General features: G+C 36.6%; 1 protein-coding gene across 1 annotated transcript in view; it reads left to right on the top strand.

Annotated features, from left to right (window-relative positions):
- Positions 1–27,598, top strand: part of sp3 (phosphatidylinositide phosphatase spermathreecae) — a 291,853-nt gene that overhangs the window by 205,973 nt on the left and 58,282 nt on the right. Inside the window, exons 12-15 of the mRNA XM_090368696.1 lie at positions 259–387; positions 10,941–11,011; positions 21,386–21,631; positions 27,481–27,552. Of these exons, the coding sequence (XP_090224822.1) occupies positions 259–387; positions 10,941–11,011; positions 21,386–21,631; positions 27,481–27,552 (518 nt within the window). The remainder of the gene's footprint in view (positions 1–258; positions 388–10,940; positions 11,012–21,385; positions 21,632–27,480; positions 27,553–27,598) is intronic.

Below are 27,598 nucleotides of genomic sequence, written 5' to 3'. Positions count from 1 at the left end.
ATAGATTGTTCCCTTGTCACTCTTATAACAAAATCAGGTTAATGATGATGCATGCCAATCACATGTTTGGGATAAAGTTGTACAGGTGGTCAGAAATTACTCCAAGTTTTTTTTTTTTTTAATTTTGTTTTTATTTCTGTTACTGTTTTAACAACCTTTATATCAGCAGCCAAAATATAATGTCTAGGACTCAGTTTAAAAACTATAATTTACCATTTACAGAAGTGGAAACTGATATCTGTATCTTCTCTATTTCAGTTTATAAAATTAGGTTTGCTACCACCAGAGGGAATTTTGCCAGCAAGTTGTAGACGTGTTTTCCAAATGATGTGGGCAAATAATGGAGATATTATTAGTCGCCAGTATGCTGGTACTGCTGCTCTTAAGGTATTAAATAATTTTTGTTTACTTATGTAAATATTTTCATTAAATATTTAATGTAGCAGAAATTACATAGCATTTCTGAAAATGCCAGGAAATACACATTTATATTTCTGTGCATTTCACAATTGCTTGAATTTTGTATATTGGTGTAATATGGAAAATAATATGAATTAATGAATTCATATTTAAAAATTATAACTGCAAAAAATTATTTTATCACAAGTACCCAATTTTTGTGAAAGAATTAAAAAGTATGTTCTATAATAATGCTGTGCAACAAATTTAAGAAAATTGCTGCTACTTTATGATTTTGATTATGGCATTAGCTTTTTTTTTTTTCATAGACTCTCTAGTTTTTTTCCCCCACATCTCCAGATGTGGGACCTCTTAAGAATCCTTAAGTAAAGAAAAAGATGAAGCTGTTTCTTTTCTCCTCATCTCCTCTCCTCACTGCAGAAATGAGGTACAAGTCATTAAAAAATACAATTGTCAATGCCCTCACCAGTTAGCAACCGCAATTTTGAATTGTAATTACAGAGAAAGTCAGTTTTAAAGAGCACATTTATTCAGTAATAAAATTCACATCTAAAATGATTGGCCTTCTTAAAAGATCATTGACTTTAATTCAAAATATAGTGCAACCTCAATATAATATGGGTGTCACATGACAACTTTAATACCCACATTATGAGCGAAGTGTGTTATCTGTTATAGCTAAAAAAATTTTACTTTTGTTCCCCAGTTTTTTTTAACATAAATACACATTACTTAGTAAATAAATACTTTGTTTACTAATGTTTTAATGAGTATACAAATTAAAAGAAAGTATTGAAGGTTATATCATTTCCTTTACTTTTTTTTTCATTTATATCATTTCCTTTACTTTGTTATGGACCTATATTTTATGCATGCATTCTGAAATAATCATGTAATTTAGTTTTTCAGAACTGGTGACAGCATTTTTTTCAGTACATAATTCTTAAAAGTTGTCAGATGCAAGAAATGAAGATGTTTGGTTTTCAATCTGACATTCTAATTTCTGGTACTTTTTCCTTACACAAGCCAATAGCATTGGGAGTGACTCAGAAGATAATGTGGATGAGTTGTATAAGGAAAAAGCACCAGAAATTAATCAAGTGCTTCTGTTTCGATTATCTTCCCACTATTCACAGAGGCTGTGATTTCTTCTTCTTTGCTCAGGTAATGTGCACCTGGAACTTCTGCATCCACCTCGATCCAAGTAGTGAGGTCATTTGCTCCAAGACTGCCACCAAGTGCATTACAAGCAGCCTTTGCTTCTTTTCCTGAATTAGTGATCTCATCTTTTGAAGTACAGTATTAGTGACCTCATCTTTTGAAGTGCAGTATTAGGGATCTCATCTTTTGAAGCACTTTTTTTCCAGCTGTTTTCAATTGCTGTTGAGCTTTCTTTTCCACCATTCAAATCCAATATTGTATGCAGCATCTTTCACTGTTAATGTTTTCAGAAATTCTTGAACTTGGAGTTTTTTAGTTCACAACATGAGCAAGTAGCTCACCACTGCAGTAGGCTTTGAAGGTTCATTGCCCTGATCCATGGTCTGAATTAGTGCAGTTGTGTTCCCTGGCAGAAATAATGCTGATTTTACCTGTTTCGATTTTAGAACATCAGCTAAAGGATGAGCTGACAGTGATCCAACAGTAACAGAGCCTTTTCTTTGAGTTTTTTGGAAAACAAATGATGTCTCACCAATGGTACAAATTCACTTTCCAACCATGAAGTAAAAATATATTGTCATCCAAGTGTTGGAGCCATTTTTATAAATCACAGGTAGAGATTCCATGTTTACATACTTAAAACACCGGGCACTTTCACGTTTACTAATGCATAGTGGCCTGAGCTTGTGATTTCCAGTCTTGTTTGCACACAGTAATTCTCTCTTTGTCAGTTTTCATACGTGCTTTGTGTTGGATGCCTTTTTAATATCCACTGATTGTCAGGGAGAAGTTTATAGTACAGTGCTGCTTTTGTCACAGTTGTACAACTGTTCATCTGTTTGGTTCTGTCCAGATACAATAATAGTGATTATACAAGTCTTGATGCTTAACTGTAGACTTGAATGACTGTCGATGGTGTATGAGGATAAACAGTTTCCTTAGCCTGGCCTACCCTGGATGGCAGAAGGAATTTTAATTAAAGAGGGGATGCAAGGAATTTTTCTAATGCCACCAGGGAGGCTTTAATGATTAAGGAAACTGCCAATTAGTAGATTTAGGAAGGTCACTGGAAAGATACTAATTAGTGAGGTGGCAGAAGATTAAACTTACACTCTCAAGGTTGTAAATGAGTACTCCCAAAAAAAAAGTCAAATGCAGATTACTCTTCTCAATGCTAACATTGGAAGGTACCTCTACAGGATACAACATTGGGCATCTTCTGATAACTTGACACCCTGTGGGATTCCTTTAAATAACTGTCAGGCACTTTGTGTTCATAATGCACTTGCTATGGAAGGCCTAAAAACTGGAGTAGTGAGGTACAGGAATCCCTCGATTAGCATGGGTTCAATTAGCGCGAGACTCAAATTAGCACGATTTATATTTAGCTACCAATTTTTGATTAGTGCGGTATTTTGGCTTGGCCTAAAGAAACTGAAGCTGGTGATGCTACGAAAGTCAGTACTAAGCTACGAATGTAAATACACTGCTAAAGTATGCATAACATTATAGAAACACATCGCTTGTTTTCTTAGTGAGCACGTGGCTCTGTTCACAAAATGGAGTCACTGTTTATTTCTAGTCATGTCATACCTTCTCCATCAAGAAGTGTTATCGAGAAATAAACAAAAACGAACACAAGATACAGTGTGGGAAGCTAGTTTGTTTTTCTACCATAAGAAAATAAAAAGAAACGGATTATTTCAAACTTGTATTATTACAACTGAAATATTTTCTAACATTATGCATGCTGAAGGACAACACTGGTTGCACCACATTTATTAGGTACATGCAGATCAGTTGCTATCAGTTCTTCTTGCGTTGCGTGTTAACCGGCAGACTCCCTTGTTATCTCCCCCCCCATTACGCGTTGTTTACATTACTTGCTGGGCATACTAATTAATTACATTAATTCCTATTAATTTTTTTTATATATTACATAATTATCCCCAGGGACTCATATCTAGTGAGTATGGGCTTGGCACACCCAGGGTCCTGAACTGGATATCATTCTTCTCTTTCTTGGTGATTCCTTTCTACTTCTGACTCTCTCTCTCTCTCTCTCTCAGGGTAACTCGGGAATTGTTTTTGGCTGGTGGAGCATATGCTTCAGGTTTCCTTGCACCATATGGTTAATAATAATAATAATTATTATTATTATTAACTATGGATAAAAGGAAAAGTGTATCTTATAGTGCCTCTGGTAAAAAGAAAAGTGATAACGTTAGGTGAAAAAATTGAAGTCGTAAAAAGATTTGAAGATGGTGATAGTAAAATACAAATTTCTCGGCATTTTGGAATGCCTGAATCAACGGTTTGGACGATTTTAAGTAAAGCCAGTGCATATAAGGAAAAAGGTAAGCTTGCTTCATCTTCAGCACGCACAAACCACAAGAAATAGAAGTGTTACGATGATTAAGATGGAACATCTTTTAGCCATTTGAACAGAACACTGCAATCAAAAAAGAATTCCAATCTGCACAATGACCATAAAAACAAAAGCCTTGAGTATTTTTGCAGTGTTAAAGGAAAAGTTAACAATAGAAAACTTGGGTAGAGCAGTAACTGAAGAAAATGTTCAAGCAAGTTCTTCAAAAGAAAAAGTGATTGAAGTGGAAACGGAAAAAAATTCTAGTAAAGGCTGGTTTGAATGTTTTAAGAAAAAAACAGGACTGCATATTATTGCATTGACTGGAGATGTGGCAAGTGCAGATAAAGATGCAGCCACCAAATATCCTAAAAATTTAAAGAAAATTGTTGATGACGGCAGCTACACAGATCAACAAATATTTAATGTTGATGAAACAGGCCTTTTTTGGAAACGAATGCCAAAAAAAAAAACCTTTCTAGCAAAAAAAGAACAGTTGAACCATCGATATCAAGTGGACCTATCTGATTCATCCCCTTCCTTTTAGAGTTTGCATAATTAAAGGACTCTTTGCTGTTTTTCTTTGCATTCTTTGGCAAAGGTTTCTCGTAATCTACCTTTGCCTGCCTAACCTCCTTTGTGACTTGGTTACAGACCAGCTTATATGTATCATAGGCTTCCATGTCACCTGTTAATTTATATGTATCCCATGCATTTTGATTCTCTGCCACATGTCTCATTACTTCATGTGACATCCATTTAGGCCTAAACCTTGAACAATATTTCTTTGTTTGTATGAAAAGCCTAGTAGCTTCCAAGATTAATTCTTTGAATGCTTCCCATTTTGAATTTGCTGTTGGTAACATCATCAGTTGGTCCCACTGTATAGAATTTAAATACTGTCTCAGACCACCATAGTCACCTTTACGAAAGAAAAAACCCTTCCCTTTACCCCTGATGGTAGTTACCTCTTTGAGTAAATCCCACTTCAACATACTGTGATCACTGCTACCTAGTGGTTCCTTATCTACAGATTTTAATGCATGAAGAATCACTACTGATAATCAGATCAAGGGTATTACTCCTTCCTCCTGAACATTCTGCTGTAGAAAACAATCATTCAATAAATCCACAAAAGCCTTGCTAGTGTGTGAGTGACCAACCTATGAATTCCTGTAAATATCTGGGAAATTAAAATCTCCCATTATAACACACTCTGATTTACTGGCCCTCTATTTCTCTGTGCAGTTGTTTGTTATACTCATCAGAGTCATTAGGTCTATAACACACTCCTCTCAATTTTGCTTTCCCAGTATTCACACCAAACTGACTTGACACTGCTCTGTCCACCCATGTCATCTGGCTGTGCTTCCTTGGATTTTGTGTTTACTTAACTAATAGCATAACCCCTCCTCCCTTCCTATCCTATCTATTCTTCATGTACACATTGTATTCATCAAATTCCATTTCTGCATTCCTTATATCTGTGTGACACCACTTCTCTGATATCCCAACAATATCTTACTTTGATGTTTTGACCAACACCTCAAATTCATCAAATTTATTTACCAAACTCCTAGCATTTGGTGTATAGGCAAGTATAATGCACCTGTTCCTATTCTTAGTTACCCTAACACAGCCCATGTATTTACTTGTTCCGCAATGACTCCCAGTAGTTTTTGAAATCCCCTGCACCTTGTTTTTCAGGCTGCTGCTCATTCCAATAGAAGCAGTGCAAGAATCACTTTCACTCTGCCAGCGGCTACTGTTAAATCTATTAGTCCGTGTATCCCATCCAAGCTAGCAGTTTTATGAGCCACCTAACACTGCCTTGGTAGCATCAGCAAGTTTTCTTGCACCCTTTCTATTTAAGTGTATCCCATTCATGTAAATGCAGTCTCTCATGTTAACAAGCATAGACCAGGCTGTGAGAAAATCTACCCCTTGAGTCTTGCACAATCTCTCCTGGGCCGAATTGATCGACAAGGCTCTCATCATATACTCCCTCCTATCGTGTCTGGGCAGAATTGCAGATACTTTCAAATTCAACTCCAATACACAGCTTTTTATAACACTGACGTGTACTTGTTAAGTAATTCCACCAGTCTCCTACCTTAATATGCAGAAGAGATAAGGAGAGTGGAGAATTATGCCCCTTATTATAAGTTTCCAGAAGGTGATCACATCATTTTTCGAATCTGATCAAGCTCAGGTGGAAGGTTTGTGGTGAGATCACCAGGTGCAAAGGAAAGATGATAATGGGGTTATGTTACAGGCTAAAAGATTGAAGAGTGCAGCAGAAGTTTATTTAGAAAACCTGAATGTGCGGAGCATGATTATCCCTTATGTGCAACTTTAATTTATTTTTTATAGATTGGAATCATGAACTAGCGATACGCCAAATAGGGTCATATTTTTTATTCAACTGGATGGCTGTTATTTATTCTACCATGTCAGAAAATTTTTCAAATGTCCTTAATGTAATTTTCACCTGGGCAACTGGGCAGTAGCAAGGATTTAATAGTGCAGGAAAAAGCAGGCAGTAATGACCACATTATCATCACTATCTGGTTGTTTATGACATTTTGGTTGACTTAATTTGTTTTCCCAGCCACTGAGGTAGAGCTTAAGAGTGGTGGAGACTCTCAAATGTGTGGCCTATTGTATTATTTTTTTTATGAAAACCCCAAATACAATAGGTATTACAACCTATAGTACTTAATATCATGTATGGGTTGGAAGGTGAGAAGGTGAAAGATGATACATGTTGACATTAGACTTTAACTTCTGTAGATTGTAATTTTCAGGAAATACATATGAAGGAAGATTTTTACAAAAAAAAAAAAAAAATCAGAAGTATAAGGAAGAAGAAAAGTTGGTTCTGTGAGTTTCAAGTTGGACAGTAAAAGGATTTTGACTGGTTGTAGCACATGTTCAGACTGCTTTGGAAGAGAGAGAGAGAGAGCAGGAATTATAGAAGCCAATTCAGAACAGTGCCCATGGAAGTATCTATAGAAAAGGCATGCAGCAGAAACAGAACGTTTGTGAGACAGAGAGTGGGAAGACTCTTAGTGATCAGTCATTAATTGATCTAATTGCCCTTTTCTGAATGGAATATAGAAACCTGAGAGAGGTTTTGTGGGCATCGCCCCAGATGTGGGAACAATATGCCATGGTAGGGCGGATTTGTGATTTGTACAGAGTGAACAGCTATTTGGAAGAAAAGTAACACTGAGAGCTAAAGAGGAAACCCAGTCTTTTAGATGCAGAGGAAGCAATATTTGTAATGTGCTTATGCCGAGAGAGAGAGAGAGAGAGAGAGAGAGATTAGAAGTCAAGGTAATCCCCAATAGAGATGTATGACCTTGCCTAGAAATCGGAGTGTCATCAAAGATAAGCAGAGGAATCCTTTTTGTGAGATATAAGACAGGACTGGGTTTTAGAAGGATCGAAATCAACTAATTTGTTATTGCCCCACTGGAGAATTACCTTGAGATCAGCATTTAAGGAATTGAAAGTGGATATTTGAGAAATTGAAGCTGTTTGAGCAGGGCAAGGTTTCTCAAGCTGGAGAAGGTGGAATGAAATGTGCTATCATCAGCAAAACTATGGATAGGATTTCCAATCAATGGTAGTAGGTCATTTTGTATACAAGAGGAAAAGAGTGGGAGAAAGAACTGAACCTTGGGAAACACCAGCATTAGTGGAGAAGTTAGAAGATAGAGAGCCATCTACCATCACCCACAGTGAGGGGTTAGAGAGAAAACTGGATACCCAATTACAAAAAACAGTTGGCAAACCATAAGATGGAAGCTTATTTAGAAGCCCTTTATGCCAAACATGATCAAAAGCCTTTGAAATGTCAAGAGCAACTGCTCAAGTTTCACCAAACTTTTCCATTGAATTTGTCCAGATTCAATGGATAATTCTGTCTTATGCTTAACATAAGCCAGAAAATTACCAGTGAACCAACATTGATGGAATCCATACTGGTGATTGTTGATCAGATGGAAGATTCATATATAGTTTAAGAGTTTTTCATTAATTGATTTCTCCATTACTTTGGAAAGAGCAGAGGTGATTGCAGTGGGACATTAATTGGATGGGAGGGATTTGTCAACCTTTTTAATAACTCGCTGGATATGAGCAGATTTTCAAGCAGAAGGAAAAACACCTTTGCAGTAAGAAAGTGAAAAAAGGCGGCAAAGAACAGGAGCACAGGTTTTGAGAACAAGTGGAGAAATACCATCAGGTACTACTGAGCTTCATTATTACAAAATCCTTCTGACATCCTTTTGACGAATGACCACAGGAGGCATTGAATGTGACATACAAGGAATGGTTGGAGGTGGTTTGCCAAGATCATTAATACATGAGTTGGAAGTAAAATGGGATGCTAGCAGGTCAGCTTTGTCCTTGGCTGAAGTGACAATAGAACCATCTGGTTTAGACAGAGGTGGCAAGAGTTGCAGCCAATAGCTTTTGCCAGAGACCAGAATATCCAGCTACCATTTGAACAAGAAGCTACTTTTCTACTCTTAGCCTGTTCAAAATCTAGTTTGGACTGATTAATAACTGCCTTACAATTGTTGCAAGCTTTGGTGTAGGCAGAAAATGAACTTGGAGATTTGGATACGAGTCAATTAAGATATGTGACATTCTTCTCTTGAACAGCTTTAGCACATTTATTGGAAACCCAAGGTTTAGATAAAGGATGAGATTTTAAGGTTCCTACAAGAATAATTTCACTGACACGATCTGCGCAAATGTTGATATCAGAAGTTTTGAAACAGTAATCCGACCAAGGAAAAGAAGAAAAGAAATCACACAGATCATCCCAATTTGCATTCTTGTAATGCCAAACAACATGATGTTGGGAATGGCCATGAGAGAAAAGCTCCATTGGAGAAGGGGCCATCACCAAGTTGTGATCTGAAGTGCCTAGAGCACCACTCACCTGAACTGTGTTCTTAGAAGAGTTGTTTGTGAGAAAAAGATCAAGCATGTTGGCTGTATGGTTAGGATTGCCCAGTATTCTGGTAGCTAAATGAACAATCTGTGTGAGGTTATTAGTAATTGCAAAGGTCTCAGCATCACAACTGGCTGGGTCCATATGACTAGAAAACAGAAGCCAGCTGGAGTTGTGAACATTAAAAATTACAGAGGAAAATTGCCCCACTGTTAGGAAAGGTGGGCTGGAGAAAGTCAGAGTTCCACGTGATTCATGGAGTTGGAGAACAATAGAGGCAACAGATGAATTTGACAGAATGTGGTTGAGAGATTTTAATCCAGAAAAGATTGAAAAGAGGAGATTCTAAATTACTAAGTCTCTGACAGGGAATATCAGAACAGACATATGTATAAGAACCACCTTTGAAACAAAAGGAATTGTACAACAAATGACTTGGACAACTGAGATGAGTTGTGGTTGAATCAACCGATAACTGAGATGAGTTGTGGTTGAATCAACCGATAACTGAGATTCTGTCAGAAAACGTATGTGAGATTTGGCGGACTGAGTGGAAATGGACATCATTGAGATTAGAACTGAGACCATGTATATTTGTGTAATGAAGAGGAAGTGTTTGGGAGGTTTACGTCTTTTCGCAGATAAGTTTACTCTATTAATTTGACAATTCACAGTGTATTCAGTAGTAAGAAAGGTGGGGGGAACATGCTGTATGAAGTAATGAAATTTTTGGATAAGGCATACACATGATAAGAATATACCCAGATCCTTGACATAACGTAGGCTCGACAATGCCCCCACATACATACTACTCAGACTACCGCCAGTCGCTATCTGGCAGAGTAGAGGTAGCAAGATTATACACTAGCTGATTCAGAAGCTTCCTAGAGGGTTACCGATAGGTTCGGTGTGGTATACTAACTACCGGCTGGCTTGCGAACACCATTTTAGAGCTGTACCCTCTAAATGTAAGGAAGATTGGATCTCGCCATGATGTCCACCTTAACCTCAAAGGACATCAGTCATACTGCATGACGGAAGAGATGGGGGAGGGTTTACCAGAGCCTTGCTCTGGAGTCTAAACATGGGTTCCACCACTTCAAGCCTCCAATAAGCAAAGTGGTGGTATCGCACCGGTTGATGAGAGTCATCTAGTGCTAGCTAGTATTGCCTGGTAACACAGAGGTGGTGGCATTCCTCCCTGTAGTGTGGACACCACACGTTGACCTCTGCTTGCATTGGTTTGCACCTGGGTGGTCACCCACACTAGGTGCCGTATTTCAGGACCTGTATGTGGGGCTTATACCCAGGGTTACTAACAGTCCCATCATCGTGAAGGTGCAAGCAGAGGATTTGGCTGGTCTGTGCCAGCCAAATCCTCTGAATTTCACTGAAATTAGGTCCACTTGACTTAATGTTATCCGAATATCAGTTCCAAAAGCATTTTAGCCTCCCAGGTAACAAGCACACCTTGCGTGTGTGTGTGTGTGTTGTTTGGTTTTTAGGAGCATTAGCAACTAAGGCCATATTGCTCCGAGAATATGCGGTGGTCAATCCCTGACCTTTCCGCATCCTCCGTATTTGGTGGTGACGGGCTCGAACCCCGGTGTAATCAAGAAGCGTGTGCTACGCACTGCTGCTCCTTCCCACCTGGCTACAGAGGCGCCTCAAGCACACCTTGGCATATCTGAGAGAATGTCTGCGATACCCTCAAGGACCAGTTTATTTATATTTAATAATTCTAAATTTTGTCTACTTTGCGTATCCATTCAGCTAACTTCAAAATCTGTTTACTGTTTTTCTGTATCTATTGTTTTACTTTTATAATCTCAGAGCATTCTTTCAATAAGTCTTATTTGTTACTGATAGTGCACTTGTCAGTAACAAATAAAACTCTGCACTGTTTTACCCATATAGGTTTATATTCCATGTTTGTTATATTTCACATCTTTTATGTTAGTGATCTTTATTGCTTGTATAAATTCTAATTATTTACAGTTTTATATAAAATTTTGCTTTTAGGGCGATTTTACAAGAACAGGAGAAAGAAGATTAGCAGGTGTAATGAAAGATGGTTATAATTCTGCAAATCGGTATGTTTTTTTCAGCTGCTTTTATTGTTGCTCTTTATTGAAAGTAATGATTTCTGAACATAGATTTATTAATTCTGTTAATAATTAAAAAACAAATATAAACAAACTGTTAATCTTTTTCATTTTGAACTGTTAAGCATGTGAAATTTAAATTACGTGTGTACATGTTCTTGCTTATATATTATGTATATAAATTTTTTAACCCCCCATCCCCATGCACAGTGAATACAGAACACTAGATGTGCTGTCTTGTATTATGATTGATCATTAAGTCACATTAATGCTATTGCCCAGCAGTTAGCTATAACACATATTGCTTAATGTGTGATATTAGCTTTTGTGTGTGTGTTATTGAATTTTGTATGTGATGTCATTTGTGTTGTCATAGAATGCACACTACATATAAGACATGCACAGGTTTCTTCTTATATATTACATATATAAATATATAAAAATGTGTGTTGTTGTTATTACTTTCTTCTTTTTCAAGTTTATAACCATTAAGTATGCAAAATTTTTAAAAATTATTGAAATTTTGAAAAACACATGTCCATATTTTTTGCTTTATATATTATGTATGCAGGGTGTCTCAAAAATATTGGTACAAACGTTTAGGGGAGGTAGGTAACATCTAAAGGAATGTGAATCGCATAGGAACCCATAACCGGAAACATCACCTTAAGTCGGTACAGGGTGCTGTTCATTAGCTCGCGAGAGGGAAAATTTCTGGTTTACTCATTCAAGCAGTAATCGCCGCACGAAGAGCATGCATCGATATACGAACTTTGAGCTGGCAGACATGCACCTAGTGTATGGATTAGCAGAGGGCCAACACGCTGTGCGCCCCCATGCGGCACAACATCGCTTCGCAATAAATGTATGGGCAGGTACGGTCGGTGACTGCTTTGTCAGCCCATACCTGTTACCATCCTGCATGAACTCCACTAAATATCGGATCTTTCTAGAACAAGTTCTACCAGGGTTACTTGATGATGTTCCAGCAAATGTGAGACGCATCATTTGGTTTCAACATGATGGGGCACCTACCCATTATGGAAGATGTGTTTGTGACCATTTGAACAGGCCTTTTGGGCGTCGATAGATTGGCAGTGGTGGACCCGTTGCCTGGCCCCCACGCTCACCTGATTTATCGAGCCTTGATTTCTTTCAGTGGGGCCCTCAAATCTATCGTGTATGAATCGCCTGTGGAGACGGAAATGGATCTCGTGGCGAGACTCGTCTGCGCTGCTGCTACTGTCAAAGAAACTCCAGGTGTGTTTGACCGTGTCCGCCAATCCATGCTGCGTCGGTGTCACGCATGCATCACATCTCATGGTGGACCTTCAAGCATCTGTTGTAACATCATGAAATGCATCCATCTCCTACTCCATTGTTAATATTATGTAAAATAAATGTTTGCAACTAATTACTGTCTTGTGTCATTTCTGCTTCTTGTGCCTCTGCTACTACTTTCCCATTACGTTTCCGGTTATGAGTTCCTATGCGATTCACATTCCTTTAGATGTTACGTACCTCCCTTAAACATTTATACCAATATTTTTGAGACACCCTGTATAAATATTAAAACAAATGCATATATTGGTCATGACAATTTTGTTCAAATTTTTAAGGCCTGTATAGCTGGGAGGGTGGTAGTGACATATTGAAGCCTTCTTAGATAAGCAACCATTATCTACATGTTAAATGAATTATAACTGGCATATTGATTGTTACTAATGAACCAAAGCAACACAAATCTAGGAGATGTCAAAATCACTCCCCAAGTTACAAACACCCAACTTACACAATTGTTGTTGTTGTGGGGGTTTCATGGCGCATAAGCAACTTTGGCTATAATGCGCCTACACACAACAATTGTGCATGTGAACAAAGCTTTGTAAAATAAACAGTATAATGTTTTCACAAATTAATAACCTTTGCATATTTATTTTTTCTCAGATTTATTAAAAAAGGATAAAGTTTGCTCAGCCAATGTGTTAAGAAGCTAATTAGGAAATACTCCAAGGTGACTTTAGTTTTCATGTTATCCTGATGAAAACTGGATTCAGTTAGTAGCACTGTTATTCTTTACGTCCTTCATCAAATAAGATTCATTCACTAAAATAATGCTGTCAGTAGTATACCATCCTTATTAAGAGTACTATACCTTTGTCAGATGCCATGCTGAACCTATAAAAGTCATCACGGCACCACATTATATATGCTGCCATACCATTAACATCCAGATGCCCCCTACATTGATAGTTGCTCACATCCTACCTAATTTGCACAAAAAATCTGTGCAAATTTACTAACACTGAATTGTTAAATATTCAGAGTTGAAATGGATCTGATGAGGGTTCAGCAAGCCCTGAAACAACTGTAATAGTGGTGCCTTGAATGAATAACAGATTCACCTTTTTTTCATTTTAGAAACAATATTATTAATTTAGATCAATTTAAGGATAACAGTATCATTTCTAAAGTGAACAAAAGCCCAAGACTGTCACTACCACTGAAGGAAACACAGATTCCCCAGACAGCAGGACAGAAAAATATAATGCAATGAAAAATATAAGTAAAGGTTTTTTTTTTTTATTAAACTGTTCTTTTTGTGCCACATGTGATAATTGTATTGACAATTTCCCAGTAGCAAGATATGTATTATGAATATACAAATTTTAATGTATCCCTCTGAAATGCTGTTCAGAAGATTAGAATTTGTATGTTCAAAGGTTTGCATACAATGGAAATAGCATATAGTATCATAGGTATAAAACTGACATTGAACTCTGTGTGGTAGAGTTTTGAAGGTTAAGCATGGCTGTAGATGGCGTGTTTTATGACTACCCCCCCCACTAATCCAAGTTTTTTTTTTTTTTTTTTTTTTAATACCCTAGTAACTGCAAATGGTATTCGAGTCAAGTTATAATGTTGTTAGCTACATTGAACAATTTCAAGAAACTACTTCCTTTCAGGAACAGTTTCAAAAGCTTTTATAGTTTTCTCTATTTAAATTTGTAATCAGGTATTTCATTGAAGCAAATTACATCCTTTAACTTCTTATTCTTAACAGAATAAGATTTAAAGAAAAAAAAACTGGTGTGTGCTTATCGTGCTATTTTGCTTAAATGAAATACAGTAGACTCTTCATTTTCCGGAATAGATGGTAAAAAAAAAAAAAAAAAAAATTCAGATAATCGATTTCCCAGTTAATCGAAAAATACAGAAGTTCCCTAAATACGTAAGAGATACGTTGAGTTTTACATAATTCGGGGATAACTAATAACATATTGCTACTATATTATTATTGACAAATCTGAATTCAGCACAATACTTGCTAAAATGTTTGATAATTTTCATACATCCTTATTATTTTAATTTTCTGATCCAAATCGATTGCTTTCCTTTTTCTTGGTAGATTTACTAGTACCACTATCACTTATTCTCTTAGTCGGCATCATGATAATGGTCAAAATGAAATTTTCTGAAAAAACTTCACAGGGTTAAGGTGAAAACACTATTATCACTCCACGCGAGCTCACATTTTACTAAAGCACATTTCTGGAGGTCACTGCCATAAAACAATAAAAAGAATTTGCATTTTCCGGTTTATTGGGCTTTTCTGTTAGCGCAATCTATTATAAATGGGTAGTAAATGCGATCATATTATTGCATTTGTGATAATTCCGATAACTAGAATTCTGATGATTTTTACGTTATTATGGTGCAATGTGTGTCCCCTTCACTGAAATCTTGAAAAAAACAAATTTTAAAAATCTTCTCTTCTTTGCTATTTTTGTTCCTATTTGTGCGTGCCATGATTGTCATTATTGATTGCTTATTATTATTTTTTTTGTTTGTTTTAAATTTTACAATCCTAAAAAAAAAAAAAAAAAAAAAAAAAAAAAAGAGTTTAAAAAAATTTACATAAGTCCAAAGTCTGTAGGATCTACATAAAAAAATATGGCGATACATAAAAAATGAAAAAAACTTACCACGCACTACTCACGTATTCAATACATTGCTTCCCTTTATTTTTTTTTATGTCAATTTTAAATCTAATAGCTTCCCTTTATTTTTTACGATGTCGCGTATGGTTTGGTCACCAACATTATAATAGTTCTTTAGAGATTTAACGGATGCACCGTTTTTATTTTTAAAACTTTTGAATAATTCAAGTTTTTGTTTAACTGAAAGCGCAACTCTTTTGCGTGGCTAACATCATTTTTGTATTTTCTAAACAAAAAAAAAATATTAAAAAAATTTCGACATCCTTGACATAAATAACAAAATAAAATGTGTTTTTGTAGTGCAATGGAACACAACAATCGACGAGACGCACTAAAACAAACTAAACATTTAGTGGTTTTTTTTGAGTGGTGGATGTGAAGACAGCGGGGGTTGCAAGATAATAGGCATACTAATCTCCCAATGACGACTTATAATGCCGCTTCTTGTCGCTTATTTACAACTTGCAAAACATCTGTTCTGGTTGTGTTTTTTTTTTATTTTTTTATTTATTTATTTATTTTTTTTAATTTGGAGTCTTGAACTGTCCCAGTTAAACCGATCCCGGTAAATCGAGTCTGCTGTATTCGTTAAAAAAAAACACGACGACTCTGGATTTATGTGGAGATTGTCATTTACTTCATTGAGACTTTCTGTGTCCCACCTTCATAATGCAGTTTCTTAGAAAAAATTTCCCTCTCTTTTTTGCAAAACAGTTTGCGTATATATCTGCAATTCTGCCCAGACACAAAAGGAAGGATTATATGCTGAAAGCCTTGTGGATTAAATCGAGACTTGAAGGAATCTGCAAGGTTCTAGGAGAGAAATTTTTATCAGCATGGCCTGCATTTGTAGGTAGAAGGAATCTATTTTGTAGAGATGGTATTCATTTGAATAAAGGTATGCTGCACAGACAGTATTGTCGAGGATGGGAGAGCTCGCTACTGTCTGTGCAGTGTGCAGCTCTCCCTAGTTTAAGGTATATATTATAGGATAAACATGGTGTTTAGCGTCGCCGATGGTATCATCTGAAAGAGGAACATAAACTGCATCCCCAAGTGATGTTTTAGCAATTTTGGAGCTGTATTTTGCAAAATATTTGAGTTTATAATTTTTGTATATGCCTTAAATATGTATCGCTTTGGCAGCCATACTATCATTGTTACAATGATATAGGATTGAGTTTTGGCAGCAATTTCTCTTAATACATTAGTTTTAAATTGATATAATTATATACCTTGCATTTCATGTTTACTTACTATGTATTACAATGTGCTTTCATATTTATTTCTGTATATTATTTATATATTCCATCCTTAAAGACATCACAATCACACACTTTCTTCCGTAAGGAAAGGACAGCGGCATCTTGGTTAGCAATCCTTTTGTGTTTCCGAAGGCCGCTTTCATTTAATTACTGCATATAATTGAGTAAATGTTTTCTCTGCCATACATATGTACTTAAATCTTAGCAGTAGCACTGTTATTTTTTTTTTTTTTACTTTATTGTATTCCGGCAGCTTTTCATGCTTCTAATTGCACCATGTAGCCATTGTAACTTTGTATAGTATTCTATTGCATATAGTGAATTATATGTGATTTTCACTCTTCTGAAACTTGATCGCCATTTTGGCTATCTTATTGACCAGTCGCATGCATCTTAGCTCCTGATTTTCGATTTATTTAAGTGTTTAAAATGAAATTTAATTCCCAACATTGGTTCTCCCTAGAAGACTTTTTACAATGGATACCAGTGACAAGGTTGGTTTAAGTTTTAATTGGGTTTTCTGTGAGAAATAATACTTTATTTATCCATTGCTCTTGTTAATGGTCAGGTCACCAAGCTGCTATTAACAAGAGGGAGGATAGACAAAAACTTTGCTGGCTTGTTGCTTGGTACCAAATCAAGCCATAGACTTGTAGTTTGATGCCAATCATCATAATTGTATACCTTCTGTTAGAAAAAACAAGTGTCACCCCAATTAACTGAAGATTTCCGATAATCCATGTTTCTGCAAAAATATGTGACCTACAAACTAAGGTACCAACAAATGATCCCAACTGACAACAAACTCTCTATAAAACCAACCCAGAGCAAGTTATCGGAAATTCCACTGAAGATGTAGATGAAAATAGGCCAGGACCGGTATGCAAAAAGCGTATTAAAAAGATGATAGTCCCCAAGTCGAACAGAGAAACTAGAAGCACAAATATTGTAAAGGAAATGAAAGACAACCCATCCACACAAAATGAGCCTATTGATGATGGATAAAAACAACCAGAATCCGCTTCCCCCATGACCCCTCACTACCAGAAGGCACAGTGTTGGAACAAATACTAACGTTAAGGACGCGACTTGAAAATTTAATGTCCAAACCTAGTAATCGGATAATGACAGGACTTCGATGAGAGATTGTGAATATATGGAGTAAAATAGAGACCATCTTCATCAGCGAGCACCTGGAGCAGGAGAGGACTAAAGCCAAGTTGGAAGCTTACTTGGACGAGAGGGCAAACCAAGTGCCACAGCGCATGCCCCCTCTTACACTGAAAAGCTGAGGACCACTCCCAGTGGAGTTCTGCCTTCAAATCTGGCTGGAACTACCCAAAACAGGAAGACACTCATCAAGCAACCAATGTGGTTGTGCTTAGACTGACCAGAGTACAGAGAAAACAAGTGAGGACATTGAAAATCAAGTAATAAAGAGTCTAAATGATGAATTTTGGAATACCAATATTAAAAGTATAAGAAAGACAAGGAATGTGGGTGCAGTCATTGAGACTGAAACAAGAAGAGACGCTCAGAGAATCCCAGAGTTAGGCCTTACTGTACCTCCAAAACAAAAAGGACCCTCAATCATCATTTTTGATGTTAATAAGGACATCACTCCCTCACAACTTACAGAGGAAATATATCAATGAAATCTATCAACAACACCAGGAACAAGACAAGAGTGTCCTTATCATACTGAAGTACACAACTAAACCCAGAACAGGAAACAGAGTTAACTGGATCATGGTCGTGCCAGCCGCTTGGCAAACAAGACAAGATTTAACCACCAGACAAGAATTTATATTAACTGGGGTTGCCACTGCTTTAGAGAGCATGTGGTTGTTACAAGTGTTGCAAGTTTGGGCACACTTCTCATACTTGCACCCAGGCTGTTTCAACGTGTGGTCACTGTGCCGAGAAGGGGCAAGACTTTGGAACCTGCCCCAATAAGGAAGCGGAGCCTGTCTGTGTGAATTGTAAGTTTGTTTGTTTATTATTTGGTTTTTAGGAGCATTAGCAAGTAAGGCCATATTGCTCCGGGATATGCGGTAGTCATTCCCTGACCTTTCTGCATCCTCCGTATTTGGTGATGACAGGCTCGAACCCCATAGCAGTGCGTAGCCCAATATGCTACGCACTGCTGCTCCTTGCCACCTGGCTACGGAGGCGCCTGTGAATTGTAAGAAGAATAAAATGGAGCATAATCATTCCATACCAAAATAAACTATGGATACATGGCCTAAATGTTATAATGAAAGAGTAGACAAGTTCCTTCAGATAAATGCACAGCGGACAAGGGCAGTGGCCACACAGATCAAAGTCACAAGCTGATGAAGAAAATGCTGATATCCTGATCATTCAGGAACCCTATACTCATATGCAGCAAGTTAGGGTTATCCCTTGACATATAAAATTGTCCAGGTTGATTCTGCCACCCTATGGGTGACCATTGCGATCCTCATCACTGCCACTAGAATATATTTAGCTTCTGCATGGCCTGGGCTTCCTGCGCCAACATTTAGTCCTGTGGGATCGTATTTCATAATCTTCTTGTACTGCAGACCCAGGGGAGAGATCAAGTTTACCATACGAAAAGCTCTTCCAAATGAAAAGATCATAGTTGGGGCTATTAACTGCAGGACCCCACTGTGGCACAGTCTGATGACTGACCCAGCAGGCACAAGCAATGGCCAAAGGATGGAGAAATTCCTAGCCAGTTCTACTCTAACCATCTTGAATCAATTAAACAACCCTCCCACCTATTGTAATGCCATGTATGAGTTGACCAGAGATGTGACAATGGCCACTAAGGAGCATTGCAGGAAACATCACTGGATGAAGGGTTAACAGCACCTGGACGACATCCGACCACAGGCAGCTGGAAGGATTCTCATCTCCTTCCAGCTGACGAGAGCCTTGACCAGAATCCCCTACATCAGAGTTACTCTCAATGGTGGCGCCTCCGTAGCCAGATGGGCAGGAGCAGCAGTGTGTAGCACACACGTCTTGATTAGACCAGGGTTCGAGCCCGTGACCACCAAATACGGAAAATGCGGAAAGGTCAGGGAATGGCCACCGCATATCCCCCGAGCAATATGGCATTAGTTGCTAATGCTCCTAAAAACCAAATAACAAACAAACAATAACAAACTCTCAATGGTATGCAATAGATAAGGCCAATTGGGACATTTTTAAAGCAGCCCTTGCAGATCAAATTATGATCCCACTAGAGGAAGAAAATCTGGACGTGCTTCAATAGAAGGTCACCAAGTTAATCACTGCCACATCAGATTAAGCATTAAAGAAAAAGAACCCTGACCTTGGTGCCATTCCCTGGTGGTGTCTGGAATTACAGGCACTTTGCCACAAAGTTATTAGCAAGAGAAAGGCCAAAGGCCTTCCAAAGGGTTTAGAGATCATGGTCTGCCTGAGAGGTTGAAGCCCTCAGATAGCTGTACCAGATAACAAGAAACCAATACACTCCCCTCATTTGGCAGAGAAAACAGAAATAATGGCAGAATCTAGTAGCTACTACTCCCTTGAACTCTGACTCCTGTGGGGGGGGGGTATAAAATCACTACAAACTATAGGGGCGAGGTGATTATCTCTATAAAATCCTCACAAGGCATCCTAGCCACAACCTGTTAGCAGTCTGTCACGAACATACTTGATGAGATCTTCCAGCCTGAAGCCAATGTGACCACCACTGCCCTTCCACCTCTATGAACTAAGTACTGCTGTGGCCCTCATCAGAAATAAGAAATGCCTGGGACTGTACCTGTTTAAGCCGGAGATCATTAAGAAAACCATGGAGTTCACTCTGGAACTGATACTCAACCTGTTGCACAGTCACCTTTGAGTAGGGACCGTCCCAATGCACTAGAAACAGGCCAATGTTAAACTCATGCTGAAAACCTCCCTCCAAGCCCCTGGACCTTCCAAACTCTTATTGGCCTATCTTTTGTTTTGCTGTGCACTTTCTACCCTTTTTTGGGCTGGGGAAGGAGGAATATTCTGCTAAGATAACTACCGTTTATTTTCATAATCATAACTGTAAACCCATGCTTCATCTCCAGTTGTAATAAATAGTTCAAAAATGTCATTTGGTCACATGTTCAACAAATTGGAAGTGATTTACTGATGGTGTTCATGGTGTGTCTCATGTTCAATGTGTTCATTAAAATGGAATTATATGATCCAACATAAGTACAAGTTTATTAATTTTTACGAACAGTTGATCTTTGGTCATTTCATCTTTTGTTGATATTGAGGGTGGCCATCCAGATTGTAGATCACTTTTGATAGACTCTCTATTCTCTTTGAAAGAATGATGCCAGCCAAAATCTTGGGTATAGCCCATTGCAAAGTTCCTGTGTGATATTTTAAGATTAGTTGTTTCATTTGTGATTTTTCTGTTTTAAAGTAAAATTTAACCCACACACACACACACACACACACACTGGTCTTTAACACTGACAGTTTGAAATATGACAAGATGTCAAAATGTCTTTTTTTTTTTTTTTTTTTGGCAGAATAAACTACCGTAGTGAACAGCTTACTGTCTGAAGGTAAATGTGAGATGTGTCTAAACATGTTATTTTTTTTGCAGTGTGCTCTGTTGTCTCAACCCCGAGCAACAAGCATAATCCAGATACGTTCTGAACACTCCATATACAATATCACACAAAAAAACCCTCTTCATTTGCCCAGCTCTTCTAATGTGTTCAATCCCTCTTCAAACTACTCACCTTCACAGCATGAGGTAGAAGCCTGTTTTGTAATATATTGTTAATATTCCTGCCTTTTTTTATCCACAGAAAAAAAAAATAATAGTAATAGCTTTTTTTATTAAATATAAAACTATGAAAATTATAAATATAATGTAGATAAATTCATGTATTATTGCTCATCAACAAAATTCTCGTTCTCACGATTAACTTTTGTACTGTCTTATATATTACTTTTGGTGGTGGGGGAAATCAGCATAGTAATTTCATTAAAATATAACTCATTTCAATTAAATACAACAATTTAAAATATTCAGTTATAAGTATTAAAAAAAAACATGCTCTGTTCTTTTCTTTTGTTAGGTACTATGTAAATAGATTTAAAGATGCCTATCGTCAAGCTACTATTGATATCATGTTGGGTAATCCTGTAACAGAAGACATTAATGCAATTAGTCCAGAAAGGGAGGAAGCAGATTCAGAAATTGAAGGATCGGAACAAGAATATCATGAAAGAGTAAAGCAGCTAATTGAGGACTGTAAAAAGATCCTCATCCCAGAAACAGAGGTGGTATTAGGAGGCTGGGCACTTATTGATGCGGATCCTGTGTAAGTAAAGAAATATTTTTGTGGGTTAATGAATGCAAAAGTACGTCTATTAAATGTAATACATAATTCTGTATATTTATATGGAGAGAAAAAAAAGACTTTGTTTTTACAGCCTCCAGTGATTTGAAATATGCCTCAAATGGAGCAAATTGGTTATGCATAACATGAACTTATTATTTACAACAGTCAGAATTCACTGAATGCAGATTATAATCACTTGTGCAAAAAAACACTAATAATGTACAGTTGCAGAGGAATTGTGCAAGTATTTTTTTTTACCACTCAGAAAGAAACAAACTGACCTTTCAACATTCGTTTGTAGGCTTTTTTTTTTTTTTTTTTTTTTCATTTTTGTAATTTGGAATAGTTTTGTTCATTGTTATTTTATTATAATTTTTTAATTTAATAGTTACAACCAAATCTATAACCAGAAAGATAGCATGGTGATGGGAACACTGAAGTTGGCTTGACTCATAGGAAACTGTGGGTCATGCCTGTGGACTCAGCTATATATAATAGGTTTATAAAAATTTTTGTAATAAGAATGAAGTTGGAATTAGCCCACAAAATTGATGATGGATATTTTAATAAATGAAATTGAACCCCTGAGGGAAAAAAAGAGTTTATGATCTAGAAAAGACCTAGTTGGTGGGAACTTCTAAGTCCTTGAGGTTGTCACAGACATTCTCTCACATATGCCAGACAAGCTGTACTTGCTACCTGGGAGTCTAAAACGCTGATGAAACTGATATTCGGGTGACACTCAAGTCAAGTGGACCCAATTTTGGTGAAATCCGGACAATCTGTGACAGCCAAATCCTCTGCTTGCAATACTGCTGGGCATGCAGTTAGGATACACGAAGTACTGCTGTTTCCTGTGTGAGTCGGATAGTCAAGCTAGGTCCTCACACTACAAGAGAAAAGTCTGGCCTTTAAGGGAAAATCTGCTCCCCAAGGAAAAAATGTCCAGCACAATTCTCTGGTTTGATAGAAGCAAAATTCTTCTGCCCCTTTACACATCAGACTGGAACTCATGAAGAAATTTATTAAGGGAATGAACCAGGATGGAGAAGCTTTCAAGTACCTGACAGGACAATTTCCACTGTTGAGCGATGCTAAGGTTAAGGAAGGAATCTTTCTTGGTCCATAAATTTGTGAACTTTTAAAGGATGAAAACTTTGAGCGAGTCCTCCAGGGAAATGAGAATGCAGCTTGGGAAGCCTTTAAAAGTGTTGTGCATGACTTCCTGGGAAACCAAAGAGCTGGAAACTATGCTGAGACTGTGAACAAACAACCTTCTAGAAAAGTTTCATCAATTGGGCTGCAACATGTCACTGAAAATACGCTTTCTCGACTCTCATCTGGACTTGACAGCTGTGGTGCAGTGAGTGATGAGCATGGTGAGCAATTCCACCAAGGCATTTCAGCAATGGAAAGAAGATATCAGGTTGGGTGGAATGCATCTATGCTTGCTGACTACTGTTGGACAGTAACAAGAGATGCCCCGGAAGTGGAATACAAGTGACAAGGGAAAAGAAGGCGCTGTCATGAATAGGCCACATTTTGAGAAAGTACTTTCGGTTCCTGTGCAGTTTTCTTGTGTTCTTGTTTTTTTATGTTTTAATTAAAAACAACTGTGATTTTTGTTCTATCAAGAAAATGTAAATATGAGATTGTTTTAATATTACTTTTCACTCCAACTACTACTGAAATTACTATATTCTTAGACAATAGTGAAAGTGCTGTATCTCCAAAACTAGAGCTAATAAAAAGTTTCTGATCATATTCATTTTTCTCCACCCAAAATTAGTAAAATTTGCCTATTTTAAGAAAGGAAAAAAATTCAAAGAATTTTTTTTGTTGACAGTGTATCGAAGTCTTTCCTTGTGTGGTTGCCCTTTGTACCATTTCAAGTTCAGTGTCTTATTTTCAGATGAGGTCTCCATACTTGAATACAGTATTCCAAATGCTGTATTACAACTGCTTTGAACAGTGTGATTATGATATTTCTATCTGCATAGGATATTGTTTGATAAATCATTGGTAGGATGCCGTGAACTGTCCTGGTTGCCTGTTTGCAGTGTTTAGAAAGCTTGTATTGTAACTCTTAGATCCTGTTTTTCCTTTACTGTTTTTAATTTGACCCTATCAAGTATATAAGTTATTTTGGGATTGCTATTTCCCAAGTGTAAGACCTTACAATTTTGTTGCATTAAAGCATAGCTGCCACTTTTCTGACCATTCTTGAGGCCTGTTCAAGTCGTCCTGAAGGAACACTGCTAGGTACTGATCATTAATCACTTTCCCAATCTTTACATTGTCTTAAAATTTTGACATTGTACCCTTTATCCCTTTGTTGATGTCATTTATGAAAATCAGAAACAACAGTGGTCCAGGAACCGATTCTTGGGGGAACCCCACTTGTGACATTACACCAATCTGAAGAATGTCCATTAATCACATCCCTCTGCTTTCTACCCTTCAGGCATCCTGCAACCCATCTTAGAATCTTTCCCATAATTCCAACATGTTCCAGCTTTTACAATAACCTTTCACAAGGAACTGAGTCAAATGTCTTGCTAATATACAAATAAAGTTTCAAAGTATCTTACCAGGTTATTTAAACATGTTTCCCTTAACAAAACCATGTTTTGTGTCCTTCAGAATGCCATTTCTATCTAAATATCCCTAGATTGCACTCTTAATCATTGTCTTTAAGGTTTCCCGTACCACTGAAGTCTAACTATTCTGTAGTTACCAACTTCATTCCTAGAACCACCTTTGTGTAGTGGTGATACATTGGCACTTCTCCAACTCAAAGAAATCTCTCCTGAGTTCAAAGATGCCCCCATAATTAACCTCAATGATTCAGTCATTCTCTGGCTGCCTCCGTCAAAATGGGTATATGCCATTAACTCAAGGAGCCTTACATGCCTTTAGTCTCAAAAGTTTTTCTAATAAACAGTCATCTGTAATTTCAAAATCAGTAATTTCATATGGCTCAGCCTATCTCCAGCATAAAGAATCTTTCATTAGTAAAGACTGATGCGAAGTAACTATTCAATTTATCAGCTTAGTTATCTAAGACTTTCTCATGCTCAATGCACACATGGGTCCGATCCATTTTCTTCTACTCACATATTCACATACATGAAAAACTCCTTGCTCTCTTAGCCAGTGCTTTTTCATACTCAGCTTTTGCCTTCTCAATCTTATCTGTGGTACTATTACAGATCAACTTGTAGCTGTTGTATGTTTCGATACTTTTCATCGCTCTGTAACATTCTCGTGTCGTCTTTGTATTTGCCCAATTGGAATTCAGCTCTGGCATCATTGCATGATTAAGTTCTTTTGAAAATGATAGCATTCTGAAATGATTAGTCCTCAAGTCTGATCAGAAGTCCTTGTGTTGTAATGCCATTAACCAGTACATCTTTTTACTGTTAGGGATACGTTTATACATATGGTTGAAAATGAACCTGCAAATTACATTTCAGCTTTTATTTTCGATTTAAGTCAACTTTACATTAATTCATATAAAGTGCAGTTCATATTAATTCATATAAAGTTAGTTGAGACAAGTCACATAAAAAGATATTCCTCATGTTTTAGGTTAATAATTTCTCTGTAACTAGACACTGTACACTATCCTAATAGAGATTAGGTAAGTAATTAGCACTGCTGCCATGTTTTTTTTTTTATTATTATTACTTATTTATTTTTAATTTTTCTAAAAATGCAAGTAAGTCAGAATGACTATTTTAATTATATACCAATAAGAGAATGATGCAAGTAAGTCAGAATGACTATTTTAATTATATACCAATAAGAGAATGTTCTCTGGATATATAACTAGAGCCCATCTCCAAAGTTTTTATTTATTATTATTATTATTATTATTATTAGCCATATTGTGCAAGGAAGCCTGAGGCTTATGCTGCACCAGCCAAAAAAAAATTCCCGAAGTTACCCTGAGAGAGAGAGAGAGAGAGAGAGGGGGAGAGAGAGAGAGAGAGAGAGAGAGAGAGAGAGAGAGAGAGAGAGAGAGAAGTTAGAAAGGAATCACCAAGAAAGAGAAGCATGATGATATCCAGCTCAGGACCATGGGTGTGCCAAGCCCTTACTCACCAGATGTGAGCCCCTGGTTCAGTTAATTTTAGTGCATTAAAACAATCAGCTTACTTGTAACACTGTTTTATAGCCAACTGTAACTAAACCCATTTGAAGGCATGTATCTCTCATTATTACAAACAATAAGGATTAGAAATAAGAAAATAAAGGCAACACCAGCAGTAGTAATTTTATGGTAATAACAGTAGCAAGGAAGAACAAAGATACTATGCAGATTGATTGTGATCATCTGAAGCTCAATAGAAAAACCATTTATGAAATTTTATTTTGCCCAATTTCACAATGATATTTTGCATTGAAGGATAAATAATGTGCTCTGCAGTAAAATCCTGAAGTTTGACGTATTTGCAATGAAACGTAAAATTTCAGTTGTTTAAAGCTGCTCAGTTCAAATGTTGAAAAAATACGGACTAGGGTGATACTTCTTGATAATGAAAAATAAAAAAAAGAAATACATATGATTTCTATGAAGATGATACTGCATTCTTTGAATAATTCTTTAGCATTCTCCATTCAAATTTTTGCATTTGATAATTGCTCACCTTGTGTTTACAAATAAATAAATTTCCATATATACTCTGTACAGCCAGTGAAGCTTACAACTTCAGTATAACTGTTTAATTGCAGTTGATATGCCAGTGCAACAGTTTTAAATTTGCTATGAGGTTTTTTGTGGAAGAATGTAGGCTTAATCTTGGAATGTCTGCATTACACCAATGTCCACATACATTACCACAGGAACACAACCAGCTTTGCCATTCCAATCAGCTTTGATCTGAGCTGCACACGAAAATTTTATGTATGTTCATTTAAGCTTCCATAATGGATTTCCTTTCATTTTTGGTATATGCCCCATATCTGTAACTTTGGAAATTGACTGTCCATTGGCACAGCACAAGAGGAAGATCCTTGGCCAAACATTTATGGTGTTGCACACTAAAAGCAGTCTATTGAGATCAAAAGACTAGTGGAAGTTTAGAACCCTGGGACCTCTGTTTTATTGCTCGGCAAAGTTCTTTTGTTAGAAACATGCATTTCTGTAAGGTGCTTTAGCATGGCATCTATGTTAATGAACAGTGATACATATAACTTTTACTTTGAATAGCATTATTTTAAACACAAGTTTTCTTATCTTGGGTATGTTTTGGAATGTAGAGATGTGCCATTGGATTAAATATTTTTTAACTCTTCAACTGGAGAAGTAAAGGACAATTTTGAATCTGAGACCTAAAACTTTCATTTGTGGAACTTTGAACTTCAGCTTGTAGGACAGCACAAAATAGATAAGGATTTTTAGATAATGGAAAAATAAATTATATAGATTTTTGTTTCAATTCAGTCAGATCTAGAATTTTTTTCCCTAGAAATAGCTAAATAAAATTAAATTATTTTATATTTGATTTCTGCAAAATTATTATTATTATTATTATTATTATTTTTTTTTTTTTGTATTTCATTTTTATTTCCAGCCTATTATTTCAATTAACATGAAAAACAGTTTTCAAAATAGCTCCCCCACCTCTGTCTCTTTTTGTCAGAGAGATCTGAATTAAATTAATGATTAACCTCATAAGTTGTAACTACTAAACAAAAAGCTCAAGAATATAAATATAATAGCATTGAAACTTTGCCCTCAATAAAAAATAAACAAAAATTTTATTTTATTCTTGCTTCAGTTTGCTGTTCAAATGAATTTGAATTGAATATTGCTCTTACAGAACAGGAGATCCAACTCAGCAAGATATGGATACCATATTGGTTTTGACTAAAGATTCATATTATGTGGCTGAGTAAGTTATTTGTGAATTTCTCCTTATTTACATTATTCACATATTT

The sequence above is a fragment of the Mastigoproctus giganteus genome, chromosome 2, assembly GCF_048544385.1.
Source record: "Mastigoproctus giganteus isolate SK-2022 chromosome 2, ASM4854438v1, whole genome shotgun sequence".
In the NCBI taxonomy this organism is placed as follows: domain Eukaryota; kingdom Metazoa; phylum Arthropoda; class Arachnida; order Uropygi; family Thelyphonidae; genus Mastigoproctus; species Mastigoproctus giganteus.
The sequence above is the reverse complement of the archived record's forward strand: the minus strand, read 5'-3'. Positions and strand labels throughout refer to the sequence as shown.